The sequence below is a fragment of the Ixodes scapularis genome, unplaced genomic scaffold, assembly GCF_016920785.2.
Source record: "Ixodes scapularis isolate PalLabHiFi unplaced genomic scaffold, ASM1692078v2 PGA_scaffold2__306_contigs__length_199485367, whole genome shotgun sequence".
NCBI classification, from domain to species: domain Eukaryota; kingdom Metazoa; phylum Arthropoda; class Arachnida; order Ixodida; family Ixodidae; genus Ixodes; species Ixodes scapularis.
This window is the reverse complement of record NW_024609857.1, coordinates 158,221,043-158,236,146: the sequence shown is the minus strand read 5'-3', so window position 1 is coordinate 158,236,146 and position 15,104 is coordinate 158,221,043. Positions and strand designations below refer to the sequence as shown.

The 15,104-nt window shown below is 47.2% G+C and overlaps 1 protein-coding gene across 2 annotated transcripts in view; it reads right to left on the bottom strand.

Moving 5' to 3' along the window:
* The window catches only part of LOC8041131 (runt-related transcription factor 1), a 144,366-nt gene that overhangs the window by 22,793 nt on the left and 106,469 nt on the right, over positions 1-15,104 (bottom strand). For both annotated transcript variants that reach the window (XM_029992700.4, XM_029992699.4), the window contains exon 3: positions 7,335-7,490. In XM_029992700.4, the coding sequence (XP_029848560.3) occupies positions 7,335-7,490 (156 nt within the window). The remainder of the gene's footprint in view (positions 1-7,334; positions 7,491-15,104) is intronic.

Below are 15,104 nucleotides of genomic sequence, written 5' to 3'. Positions count from 1 at the left end.
ACAAACGCCGTTGCAATAATTTCGGAAATACCGACACACATCATGTTGTAAGCACAGCTTAGGATTGATATGATGAAAACCATCAGAATAAATAGGAAGACGTTTATTTGCCATGAAGACGCTATGAATACGCGGCGTTTAGCGACGGCAACTTATGAGCGTTTGGGAATTTATAAGTTCACGTGATTGCTAACTATGGATATGCGGACAACGAAGACCTGTTTTGTCGGGAGATGGAATTGCGGTAATGACCTGATATCGGACGACTCGTGGCAGACGAACAAGCAAGTTTCTTCTCAGCGAATGGTAAGCGTCCAGTGTCAAGCACAGCACGTGGCTACCGACGTTGTCGACGTTTCGAACACTTACCGCTTTCGACAAAAGTGCTGGCACCTGGACTAACTTTGTGGAAAGACTCTACGTCTCCCTCGAGTCCAGCGCCATTATGAACAGTAACTGAAAACGATCCACTATTCAGTCGGCGGGGGGCGAAACGTATCCGCATCTGCGGAGTCATGCTCGATGCGTACTCTAAGTGGTTGGAAGTTTACACGATGCCTTCCGCGACGTCCAAACGCGTTGTTGACGTTCCACGCTCTCTTTTCCCTACTTTTGTCCTACCGAAAATACTTTCTCTGATAACGCGCCAAATTTTGCTTCAAATAAAATAAACAAGTTTTTGAACAAAAAACACCAAAAAGAAAACGGCATCAGGCATCACATTAGTACACCATAGCATCCTGCAACTAACAGGCAAGCAGAACAGATGGTGTGCGAAACGAAGAAAGCCCTCTTGAAGCTTACGGAAGAAGCAGTTCAGTGAAGAATCGCCAGGTTCTTGTTCCAGCAGCACGCGACGGTCTCATCTTACACGGTAAAAACACCCGCCGAAGCAATGTTCGGCGGACGAAGAGCTGCACCTTTCTATCTCATGATACTATGGCCTACGAACGAAGATCGAGAGATTCCCAGATCGGGAGTAATGGCAGTTTATTCGGTCGGACAACTCGCCTACGTGAGGATTTTCAGCGGAAGACGGGCCTTCCATGTAACACTCGAGTAGAAAAGGCTCTATGTTGGTTGACCAGAAGGTGTCATCTCTCCGAATACGTTGGATATCAATGCTCTTGAGTGTAAATATAACGAAATCACAAAACTCTCTTTGTGTATTGTGTAACTGCCCTTGTATTTGGTAGTAGAAGCTATGGTGGTGATTAGGACCTTTCACACCAGGCTCCTTTTTCTTATTTTTCGCCTCATGCTTTTTTGCGGTTTCAGTAGGCTTCAAGAATCTTTTGGAAAGGGGGCACTTTACGTCAGCGAGGCCATTTGTTCCAAGTAGTCAATCAGGGAATGCTGCTAGAAATCCGTCCTTCATATTAACGAATAAGCCGCAATTCTGCAAAGTGCAGTTTTCCTGTTCCACGTACAGTTGTAAAGCAGCATCTCTTGGGCAACCATGGCAACCATTGTAGTTCTAAATGTTATAAAAGATTTTATCATAGCTTAGTTATCTCCTTGGCGGCATTTGAAGCACCATGACTCGAAGCACGAAAAAGTGCTACGTTTGATATAGGATATCTAAACAAAAAAATTGTACACAACATTACATTTTTTTTTCTGCATGTTACCAATTATAAGCACTACATCTGTAGCTAATTTCATTGCCCTAGCGCTTGTCATTAAGAACATATTTATGCTGAAAAAATGTCAATTTTAGGGCAATATTTGGAGAGATGAAACAACAAAACAAAGTAGTGCAAATACCAAAAAAGTATATCGTTACATTCTGCTCCGACATCATCTTAACAAAACTGTTCTATTGTGTTATTTTTAACGGATCGTTCATAAAATATGAACCAGCGGAGCAAGTGAGGGTCCGCGCCATCATATTTGCAACGCTACAAATGCGCATGAACAGTATAAACCAATACATATATAACATGAAATGAAAGAGGATTGCATTGCCTTTCGAATGACATTAATTCCACAAAACAGTATGTGAAAGGAGATGAGCAATGACCTGCCAAAAAATACCTAAACTGCCACATTAAGTGGGACCGTGGCCTTAAGGAAACACCGTTGGCCGTTATAGGTTTGAAGAGCAATTTTATTGACCAGACTTTCTCAACGTTTCCAGTCAGCCACGGCGAAAAAAGTTTGTACTCGACTTCTTGAGGAAGGAAACGACTGCATTCTCTCGTATTCCCTGTTTTTTTTTAACTTTTAGGGTTATCGCTGATTTTGTTCGTACGTCAGACAGAACACGTCCATTCTTTCTCACGCCGTACTTTCATTCAGACGCTCTCAGTGGCACCGTTTTCATCTCACTGGCGTCAGCCCCTTCCTCCCGCGGGGGCAGGCAGGTACCACCTCCACCTTTCGGCGGAGCGAATTTATGACGAGACCCTCTCTCTCCATCTCCAACATCGATGCATCCACGCCTCCTAACCTTCCCGCTTGCACCGTCGCCGTTGTCGTCGGATTCTCCGTACGAACGCACACTTCGTTTCGAACGAGCGGCCGATGATGTAGAACAGGGCTTTTCACTTTGCCATACGAGGCACAACACGAGTCGCCATTCTCTTCCCCCTCCCCCGGTCCCCTTCATCGCTATCTCTACATCGCATGCCTTCCACGCAACCAAATAAAACGTGTTACAATTCGGTTCTCCTCCGACGGTACCAAGCCTTCCCCTACCCTTCTCACTTTCATGCAAAACACAACGCACTCTGAACCCCGCAGTACACAGGCCTCGGACCTATAAAAGTGCCCTGTTTAGGGGTCGATTTATGCCTGTCTACGTCGCCGGTGGCAGTGCAACGCCGCCTGCTTTGTGTGCACGACAGCGTTGAAGGACGCGGGCAGAGGATCTCGTTCGGGAATTCGGCCGAGCTCCCCGTGTTGCATTTGTAAAGTGTACGACGCCTATTTGTTGGTGCAGCCATCCGAGTTCCAGCGTGTGTATTTCTATGGCCCCGTAGGGCGTATTTGTCCCACTGTCGTATCTAATTACCGCACCTGGGTTTTTACACTCCCACTTGTTTCTTCCGGTTTTTTTTTTTCTTCTTTTCTACTACTGCGCTTGCTTTGCTATTTCTGGTTATATTTATATCATCTATTTTTACTTCTTAAATTATTACGTTGACACGGTTTCGCCGTAGAATGAACTTATTTTGGGGCATTGTTGAACGGCGCAAAAACGACCAGATGAAGACACCTAGCAGATTGAAAGCCTGTTAACGCATTTAACTTCAAGAGCAACATTCAGGACAAAGAAGGTTTTTTTTTTTTATTTCTGTTTATTTTAGAACACAATAACAATGACAAAGACTAGTTACACCAGGATTTTCAGGATATCAAGAGCGTGCACATTCTAGCATTGGCGTTCATTTGGCGGAGGTAATACGCAATATGAAGATCGAAGGCAGAATCTAAAAGTTGTCAGTGGAATGTGTTATAATTGCTACTGATCAGATTCACATACTCTGAAAAGTCATGGCCGACTTTAAAGGGGTACGGAATAAACAAAATTCGTGCACTTATTGCTTTGATTAGATGTGGTCTATGTTGCGCAGGCAGCCCAGAAACACTAGTCTAAACTAGTGTTTCTGGGCTTCCAACAGAAAAGTAAAGAAAGCTAATTTTAAAACGAATTAACTAATTTCAAGACTGCGCCTGGTGGCGCTCTTGCGAAGCTCCTTTGGAATGCCGCCACATCACGGGCCTCCAAGAAGCAGAGCTAGTTCGCCGCAGTATGCCTCGCTCGTGGAGTTACTTAAGCCTGGTTCAGACAGTTGCGTTTGACTGCGTTTGACTGCGTTGCGGCAGCGAGAAACCAGGACATCCCTGCTGCTTATATCGCGTGCCAAAATGATCCCTTGAATTGGATTCCACGCTTCATGCGAAGCACAGATGTGCCGGTGACTCGCTTTCGGTACTCGACGCAACGCAGCCAAACGCACTCAAACGCAAGTGTCTGAACCGGCCTTTAGTCCTGAATGTGACTTGACGGAGGACCCTATCGAGCTGACTGCGTTGTATATGTCAACGCTTCCACAGTGCTTTCGCAACGTGCATTACACACCATCAAGATCGCCGTTCTTTGCAGACCATAGGTAGGAGCTGATCTGAGGTTGCGGGGACCTCTGCCAGACCAGCCAGACCATCTCCCCTTCCCACGAATGCGCTGTGAATAGCGCGCTAAAATATGGAACCCATAAACATAGCTTTCAGGTGTCGCCATGGCTGGGTGCTGACAGTTATTTCTATTTACTGGTTCCCTCGAGCTAGACTGGTGTGAAACAAATGCGGTAAGCCGAACGCTAGTGGCACATAAAGAGCGTGTCTAGCAAATTATTATTTCAAAATTCCCTGACTTTTCCCGGTTCTCTCTGACAATTTCAAGTGAAATTTCCTGACCACTGTAGGGCCAGTTAAATATATAAGATCATTACAACACGAGGCATTGAGCATGAAGCGTCATGAGGATAATTTTGCACGGGCTTAATCCAACTTGCATATTCCGAAATATGCGGGTTCGTCCAGTCCGGAGTAAACGGGCACTGTCTTGCCTCCGACATCGTCAGTGAAGAGGCCGCTTCCGGAAACACGATGAAAGCACGACGCTCAACCGCAGACGTCAATAACCGAATAACAGCATGGCCTCCAGATGTACGCTTTCGGATGCTTTCGGCTTAAGGGTTGGATTGAATTGGGGTCTGCGGCTTTTCCACCTAGTTTCGCGCCCTCAATCCAATCGAAGGCTTGCACTGGACTTATCGGCTGTTCCATTTGCATCGGGTGAGCAAAGCTCGCGCTACGCTCTAAGCAGAATTTATTGCCTATTTTTCGGCTCCCAAGTCCTCAAGTCTTTGCTCAGGGCACCCGATGGCGTTTCCGGCTTATTTTCCCTGACTGGGCTCGCTTTTTGACAATATCCCTGACAATTCCCTGATTTTCCCCGGTAATTAAAATTTCCCTGACGATTCCCGGTTTTCCCGGCTTCCCCGGTCGCTAGACACCCTGCATTAAAACACCGGCATGGCCGCGAATGACATTACGTGTAAGCTATGAATGGGCCAGTGGGCCTACAGTCCTCGGATATTACAACTAGGCGAGATTGTCACGCGTTGACGCCACCAAGCAGGAACGCTCGGAACAGCAACATCCTAGAGCCACTAAAGGAGCTAGGCTTCGAGTATCGGCACCCTGTTCCCCGATATTGTTGTGGGTGCCGCCATCTTGGTGCTTAGTACATAGCAGGCTCAACTGCCGATCATCATGATTCAAATGTGCGGCTTCCTCAGCATTGGATTCGGTGTTAAGAAGCTCAAGTAATAATGCTTTGCTCTGTCGCGAACTGCTCAAACATTTGTGAAGGACGGAAAGCGTTTCCTGTGATTACATAAAGTTTCAGATAGCTGGCAACCATAATTTTAAGCACCAGGGTTGCTGACTGTTGTTACTCTGACGCGTAGCTTACTTAGTGGCGCTACAGTATACCCTTGGCCGTGCAGGAGCCCTTGATGTCCCGAGGGCGATAAGCGTTGCACTTCTGGTTGTATTTTGAAGCGAGAGGTAGAGCTCGCGTCCACGTCACTTCGTTTCTGAAACCTTTTAAGACTGCATCAAATCTGCTTAAGGAGTTGATAATATAGATAGTGTATGTATATTATTCTTGCCGCCGCGATATCAGTTTAGTACGAGCCTGGAGGCATGTTTAATACGAAAATCAGAATGATGGATTCGAAACATATCCTTCTTTAATAGTCCCACTGAGTCAATAAAATGTATGTATGTATGTATGTATATACTCAAATGCTACTACAAAATGTGCTCCATAAAAGGAGATCCTGACTTCCGTGAAGGGACAGCAAAGGAAAAGCCTTAGAACAAATTTAATCACGTCGGCCAAAATTCTAATATAAACGGCGCAAATCTTCTATCGAAGGTTACTCTTAGAATGTGGGAGCACCCTCAAGGCGCCCTAAGGTCAGCGGTTCCCATATGCGTGACGCTGGCGGGTGTTCTTGGCATCACAGAGCGTTTGTGAAGGATGTTGGTGTGTTGAAAGATACTATCATTCTATTGGCCAATTATAAGCCTTACACCAAACTTTTCGCGGCAAAAGATCGATAACAATATTATTGCGCTGTCTCAAATGTCATTTCCTGTCACGATAAACAAAAAAAGCGTGGCTAGAGTGTCGCTGCGCTGGATTATAATAGAAGAAAACACCTGTACACTCTGCCCGCACTCCAAGAAGTAACTTGTGTCACTGGGTCAAAGAGTGTGCAGTTTCTTCCGTTAAAGAATAAAGGACTAGACTCGAAGACCATCGGAAGCAATATTGACCCCGTAGACAGGTTATTGAAGTTAAACGCGCATTTTGACTTTACTTTCACACAAGCGGAGTTATCTTAGCTAAGTGTCCGATGCTCACGAGGAACTTTGAGCACATTTTCACCCCGAACAATTGAGCCGTATAGTTATCAATTGTTTCCGTCATCTACTAAAGGCCAGCCTGGGTCAAATTAGACACGGTTAATGTGTGAGCGTCCGGCGGGGAGACGTGAACTGACTTACCGCATGCGAGTTCAAGACGAGCGCTGGAGTCGTGCTCAATATATGCCCTGCAGCGGCGCCCTTGGTAGGTGACGTAAAAATTCATAACTATACGTCTTTCTATCTAAGTTCTGTTGCCCTGACCAGTACCTCCTATACTCGCATTCTTCTCAAGAACCGTAGCGAAAAAAAATTTTAAAAATCCCGGCTTCTCGCGGAACCATAGCCTCCTCTATACTCACAATGCCCAGCAGTTCGACGGCGGAACGATAGAGTGCCCGGTCGCAGATTTAGAGCGCGAGGATCTGGTAGCACAAAGCATTTCTCGGGGAACCTGGACGTCAGGGCACAGCTTTTGCAGCGGCGAGGACGCGAAACATGGTTTTCAAACCCGACGAGAAAAGAAGCGGTAGCGCGAGAAACGCGAGGAGCACGAGCGGACATGCCATCGCTCGGGAGAAGTGTGTTTTGGCGTCTTGCCGCAGCGGAGTGCCCGTCACGTGGTTCTCCTCTCATCCGTTGTCTGCCGATCTACCTTTTCAATTTCGGCCGCCCCATCTCGTGGCGATCTGCCAGGCTTTGTCAGTATAGAGGAGACTATGGTGGTACGTTACTAATTTCCCCCTTAATGTTTCGAATCCACAAACAATGACTCCATGCGCAAGGCCATGTCTTCGAGGTGGTAATCCCCCGACTCCTCCTTTTCTTGGAGAGTAATGAGAGAAACTTGGTTGTGTTTCTTTGACGCGAGGGGAGAACCCACTGACCGTGGTGGGGTCCCGTCCCAGGGATCCTCCTGGGGATGTCCAGGGCCCACTGCTCCGCTGTCTTCCTCCGCAGGTGGTCCCACTCCCGGAGGGGGTCCAGGAAAGGGGGCCGCTGGCCGAAGGCGCTCGCGAAGGCCCTCAACTGCTGCTGCTGGCCTACAGGGAGGGACAACCGCCAAGGAGCACCCGTGAGACGTCGCTGGGTACAAGCCCCGTATTGCGTCAAGTCGCATCAAATACACCGAAGCACGAACCGAGCAGACACGTAACTTGGAGTGACGTCACACCAGCTAGCGGCCATTGTGGTGGCGTTGCCGCTGAGCGTGCAGCGTACATGTTGCAGCGCTAAATTTAGGTATTTGTTCGCAAGAACAGTCAGGAATGATCGCTCGCATGGTGCACGGTGACGTCACGAGCAACTCGTGTATGAAGAAATCGGACGGGAATCGGAAGTGCTCGTCTGTGCACTTCGTCGTCCGAGCAATGTTGATACTTATCGTGATACCGACGGAATCGAATACTGGGCGATACTTACGCTCCCACTTTGGAGGGTACACGACGGGAGAGTTACGGTCTCAAGATACGTACATACTTTACGGCTATATATGCTGGTAGTGCTAATGGCGTGTAAGTTATGCACACGATGCGTTCCTTTCAATGTTCCATTCACGCCTCCAACGACGAAAATTTTTCGGAAGTGCAAATATATATTCCGAGTACTTCTGCATGCATGCGTGCGCAGAAGTACTGGCAACATATTAGAGCATTGATGCGGCACGTCGGCCCAACGGAGGTCGTTACGGAGGTCGTAAAGAAAAATAACGAACTTTATGAAGAACATGAACACAGAGCAGGTTGGCACAGATGTCTTCAAACACGAGAGAATAAAATACATAGGACGGACACACACAAACAGGACAGTTATTTTATGCCATGAAAGAACAGGACATGAAAGAAATGTCCTGTCTGTGTTAGTCCGTCCCAATCTGTTTTATTCTTCCGCGCTTCAAATCATTTATAAAGAAATGTTTTACTTATGCACACTCTAAAAAGGTCTGCTCGTCTACTTTCACGCACAACACTCGGAGAACCAATCAGCGCAACTTACAGGGGCAGCTCAGCGAATGACGATGCCGAAGCATATGTTTAGACCAAAAAAACGTAGTCTGAGTTCTGACATTAAGCAATGCAAAACGTCTCGCTTGCATTACTAAATGTCACAACTCAGTCTGCGTTTTTTGGTCTAAACAGATGTTTCGGCATCGTCATTCGCTGAGCTGCCTCCGAAAGTTGCGCTGATTGGTTCTCCGAGTGTTGTGCGTGGAAGTAGACGCACAGACTTTTTTTAGAGTGCAAACCACACTTGTAATTCCCCCAACCGGGCTTACAGTACACTAAATAAATAAATAAATGTAAATGTAATAAAAAACAAAAGCTACAGCGATTTATAAACGAAAAACATAAAATCACCGCTTATAGATGATTCCAGAGGAGGTAAAATAGGAGTATACGTTGCTGTCCTTCCCCTCTTTTTCTCACTGATGCGACATGCGCTATTGAAGCAGGTGCTAACGGAACCAAATCAAACTGATTGATGACAAAGACGCAGCGGTGTATTGAGAGACAACATTTTGTGTGGTAAATACAGAAGAAGGGAAACCACGAGAATGAGAAAGATGCGGGTCTGTTCGGCCTGCGTCCATAGCGCGCTGTTTTCCCATATCTTAGCATATTACAAAACAAAACATGTGAGGAATTTGTGAAATAGGTTCTTTCCGACTTGGCTAAAAACAATAAGATGCTCCTATAACAACGTCGTCTAACGGAAACATTAACTTGAGGAAAACATTCTTAGAACAGAGCGTTTTTTTTTTTTTTTTCTGACGGTGTAAAGTTTATATGAGGCTCACAACCGAAACGGCATACATCCGTGCGAAGATATAGCATCAACAAATACCTATCCTCAACTGCGTACTGAAAATTATTAAAAAAATCCAAATGATGGCAGTGTGTTGAACGTGAACACAGCATCATCAGCAAGTGGCTCCAAACTGTTTGTATAGAAGGATACTTAAAAGAAAACGAAACATCTGTCTTCCGTATACAAACGCCTCACTGCGGCATGCCCCTACACTACGTCATCAATTACCGCGTTAACTCCACTAAAACCAACAGGCCTACGTATCGCATTACACAAAAGTGTTTTTCTTCATTTTAAAAACAAACACCTTGTGAAAACAATGGGACGCTCCTGGCCACCCAGGGACAGCTGCGCAAACGTAGCAAGATAACGCCATCCTCGAGTCACGACTGACGCGCGTCGAAAGCTACATAAATATCCTTCCTCCACATCTGCTGTCCGCAGAAATCAGCGAGCCAGAAGCGGAAGCGGCATCCCCCTAAGGTACAAGCATGCGTGCGCAACAACAACGAGCTCTCCTCCATCTTGCATCACGTGACAAGAGGCGAAACGGAACGACGCAATAAACGCCGCGAGAGCCGGCGGCCGTCCGTCCACCCATCCATCATTCATAACCACCTAGCCCACCGCACGGGCTCGCCACACGGCCCACGCTCGGCCGGGAAAGGGCCCCCAAGGCGCGGACAAAGACGATTTCCATCGAAGAAGCAACAGCGCGCCGCCCATCACGACCAATCGCTCACGCATCGCCATGTGGGTATTTTAGGTTTCAGTCGATCCAGATCCCGTCTCCGAGAGCGGTCCTAATGGTGGCGGGGGATAGAAGGCAGGGAGTTGGCAGAGGTGGAGGGAAATGGAAAGCCGGGTATCTTCTCCAGGAGATGATGGCACCCGATAGCCCCGCCACTTATACGTTGAAGGTGGACCAAGTGCAGAGCGCATACGGCGCTCTGCACTTCGTCCACCTTCAGCGTATAAGTGGTAGTGATCTTCGAATGTGCCGCACTAGCGTGCAGCACATTCGAAGATCTCGTTGGTACGACATATTAGCCGAGCTTTGACTGATTCATCGAGTGACCGAGAGCCTAAAAAGCTGAGGGGTCACCCTCGGGTAGCACCCGAGGGTGACCAAAACAGAGGTGGTTTTGGTCCTTGTTCAGGGCGTGTCTCTCCACGCTTTTGGGTTCACCTCTGGTGGCATCATGTCACCTCCGGAAGCTTCCTACCTCCACGTTGTACGTCGTACAAATGACAGTCTGCAAACAGATTCGAACGGAAGTCACCGCCAGATCCTTGCTTCGAATGCCGCTTGGCAATGAGTTCGAGGAGAAAACCTGGCACGCGGCATTCGAGCCACGGATATTGCTGTGACTAGTGTTTGCAGACTGTATTTTGTACGATGTAGGAGCAGTGTGATCCCCGGCTTTTGGAACGCAGAACTCGTGGCGAGTTCTCAGCGTCGTACGATCGCTCAGCAGCCAATCAGATGGCAGTATCAGTCGATAAGGACGCGGAAGGACCCATCGGGAAGCGTCAACATAATAAGCCGCGTCCTGCCTTTCTTAAGTTGTCAGCCACTGGCTGAGTTTCCATGGATGCGACAGTAGCGGGTCCAATGGGGAGGGAGCCAATCGCACGCGCCCAGTCCCTCTGCTTCTTCCCCCTTCTGTCCAATAGCAATCGTCATATCTCGATTCGCATACGTGTATCCGCGGCTACACTCTGAAAAAAAGCCAGTGCGTCTACTTTCCCGCACAACACTCGGAGAACCAATCAACGCAACTTACGAAGGCAGTTCAGTGAATGACGATGCCAAAACGTATGTTTAGACCAAAAAACGCAGTTTGAGTTGTGACAGTAAGCAATGCAGAACGTCACGCTTGCACTGCTTAATGTCACACCTCAGACTGCGATTTTTTGATCTAAACATATGTTTCGGCATCGTCATTCTCTAAACTGCCTCCGTAAGTTTCGGTGATTGGTTCTACGAGTGTTCTGCGGGAATGTAGACGCACGGGCTTTTTTTCGAATGTATCGACGACTTCAGAAACAAGAGGCGTGGGTCATGATCTTTACACTTCTTCCCAATCATTGGCTCTTTCGATTCCCTTATCGACCGATGCCGCCGTCATTTCGTTGGCTTCTAAGTGATAAGAGGCTCGAGACTGTAGCTATCAGTTACTACAACTTAAGAAACGTGAAGTGCTTACTTTCCCGCAAAGCTCGTAGGAGAGCCAATCGCCGCAATCTTTGAAGGGAACTCGGCCAATCACGAGGCTGATAACGTGTTTAGACGTCAAAAAGACTGTCAGCGCTGTGGCACCGAGCATGCTAAAACGTCGTGTTCAGTGTCAACGTGCACACATTATTTTTTATTATTTTTTTAGGCCTCAACATATTTTGAGTTTCGTCATTGCCCGAGCCACCTCCGTTGATTGCGGCGATTGACTCTCCCAGGTGCAAGGTGGGACAGTATGACGCGCCATCTTTCTTCTAGCTCTTCGGTTCACCTCCGGATGGAGCGCATAAAAAGTGCGGCGTTGTTTCTACGCCCGCAGGCGGGAAGGTGTTGGCAACAGTGAGCCTCCATCGCCTCGGTCTTTTTGCGAACCTCCGCCTCCCTTGCCCCGGTGCAGGTAGAGAGCGTCGCTCATTAGGTTGTCGACGCACTAACTTGATTACCGGATGAATGAAGTCGACTCGCAGGTGTGCGTCGTCGGCCCGGAGTCGAGTGAGGGGAAGGCAAACACCGGAGTTAGGACGGCCTCCCTCCCTCCCCGCGGCTTAGAATACGTCGCGTTGTCTGTCTATATGCCGTGCCCTTACGGCGGGCACGCCGACGCGACTCCACCGAGTTGATGCGAGCACCGCGAGGAAGCCGAGGGCGGCAGAAAAGAACATAGAACAGGGAGAAAAGAATAACTCCTTAGTTAATCTGATGTTGCTATTTCTGCTATAGATAATAAAAGTGTTTACGATAAAAGAAAATGGCTACATCCCCTTTTCTCGTACGCCAACACAGCCTTGTTATGATCTCAAGTTCGGGATTTGGACCGAGACATCGTGTATGTATGGCTCATTCTGTGACTCACGCGTAACAATATTTTGTGGAGAGGGATACATTGGTCCCTAGTTTTTAGTTATGCTTTTTGTAGACCAAGTTTGTTAAAATATAGATAAGACATGGAAATTAAGAGGGCAGTGCTTATTTTAGTAGTGTACACATAATCATAGTCATTTCTCACGGGGGGATTGATGACCGAAAGGTTTAGTGAACGGACGCTAGGAGTACGTGGAGCAGAAACTTGCACGTTAGAATTTAAGGATTCTGGATTCAATCCCCACTCTTACTTGTTTCGATATCTATCGCACTACACCAGTGTGTGGTCTCTATTATTTTTGCCTGATGTGCGTTAAAGGCCACGATGAAAGTTGTGCTGCACTGGCTACATTCCGTATCTACATCGTCAATCAGTGTCGCCGTAATATAGCCGATTATCATCACTCTATCTAAGCACCTAACGCCTGATTTCGTTTGTTTGGCCGTTCAACTCCCTCGTAAATGGAGTCACTGTGGCAGTGGCTTCAGTCACAACAACACCCTGTTTGCAAAAGAGTCTCATATTGCATTGTTTAACGTAAGAATAGCTGCCTGGCGAACATTACTCGTTAGTGGTGTTTCTATTTGGAAAAGACACGATCTCAAGCATAACATGAAAAAAAAAATGCCGTAAAGTTGTAGAGTCTGTTAACTCTCTAGAGTGTTATGAATTCAGTAAAATACAAGTTTTAAGTCACGAAAAAGTTAGGGAAATGGGACAGATTTTAAAGGGATTTAGGGACGCGTCATCAATTGCAGATTTACGTAGCTAGCAATATTCCATCATCATTAGAACCGACGTCCACGTTGATGTTTTTGTACAGCCGGTGTACCCTCACATCGGAGTTCTTTGGCAAGGAGTTACGGGGGCGTTAAGTAACCAAATAGCTAAAATGACCAAATAGATAAAAAAAAAAATAAACACGTAAAGCAAGGAACGACACAAGCACATTTTGTTTTTTTTTTAACTCGCAAGGAACTGGTTTTTACCAACACGTTCATAAGTAAAAGGGGTCTGCAACAATGCTGACTTGGAATTTTTTTTTTTTTTTACATCACGTATTGGCGCCAGAGCTGTCCAAGCAAACTGGCACGCAACGCCACTGAACAAGACGCTTCTTCGTCGCCGCGTAATTTCAAGGAGGAAAGCGATCCCCAGAGTTTCGTCATCAACACTTTGCGTCCCCCGCGGAGACGATATTTAAATGCCGCTCATACAGTGGACCCGAGCACTGCCTGATCATACGATTTGGCCTCGTGACAAACGATGTGTCGACACGTGTTCGGGCAGTGGCTCATGCCCAACCTCGGCAACGACGGGAATCGCTGAACCTTGGCAACGTGTGGAACTCAGCGCGTGTCTTCGCGAACTTCCGCGCGTCGCCACAATACGCATTGGCGGCTTATTATTGGCTCCAGACCACGCAGCCGCTTAGTTTAGCTACGAGTTGAGGACGCTTCTTGTTTTTCTGGAATTGTTTTCTGCCACTGCGGGGAGAAAAAACAATAAAACAAGGAATCCGTGTTTCATAGATTATGGATATCAATTAAGAAATAATAATAGTTAAAATGTAGTGACAGTAAAAAAAATGTTACGCCGGCACTTTAATTTATCAAGATAAGTTTCATGCGTATATTTTAACTTCAGTAATATGTGCACCACCCGGTTTAAAAAAACAAACAAACAACAAAAACAACCAAACAAAACGCTTTGAATGTCGGTCATATTTAACGTGTCTCCGCGGAGCTGTAACACGCGGGAGTGGACTTTTCCCTTTTAAAAATGGCTTTCATAGAGTAAGGGCTCAAGCAGGGAAAGCATTTTACGGAGTCTCGATAGCACCCCTCGCGAGTTTCGAGGCAGAAGGGGAAGGGAAGACAAAGACGTGACGTCACGAGCCACTAAGTCCGCTATACGCTCGGCATATGGGCGTTCAATTCCTGAGCGCCGCCATTTTATCGCACGGTGCAGACCGCGGGCGCAAGTGGCATAGTTAGATTCGAATACGCGACTTCCTCGGTTTTAGATATGGTGTCAGGAAGCCGCGGCAAAATCGTCTGGCTCTGTCGCGGACTGTTGTTGCATTTGTCGATGGCGCAAAAGGCGATTCTTCCACAATTTTCAAATGAAGTTCGAGGTAAATGCAACGCAGCTTGGAGCACGTAGAGCGAAAAGTTCCCGATGCGTAAGCCCGGAGATCCCGAGTTTAGTTATTACTGTTACGCGTTTCGGCCTGGGTGAGCTGCACACCGACGTGTGTTCGCGTAATTGCTACCGCGCGATGCGGGCTACAGACCCCGAGCAGGCAGCGGTATATACTACTGCACTGGCCAAATTCCCCGTCTACATCGGAGACGCTTCGGACGCCCGTTAGGGCTGCCTAATTTCACGCTGTCTACACATACATAAAACGCAATTGCTTTTAGATTACTTTTACAGCGGAGCTGCGAAGGGCTAGTTTCCCCAGTATCGTGTCCGTCTGCAAACAAATGATGAAATGAAACTCTCAACAGCTACCGCCGTCGCTCATAGATGGCGGCAACCTTTCCAGCCTTTTCACTCTGGCTTGCCGACTTGCGGTCGGCCATTACTTCATTCCCACCATTGTACAGCTTCGCTGGTCTTCCTTCTTCACCAGAGTAGAAAGGCTGAAAGTTTTTTTCTTTGTTTTTTGTATGGCCAATGTGACTGTCATACGAGAAAGACCTCAGACAGTGTCTGCAGGCTATCCCTCGTACGATGTCGGCG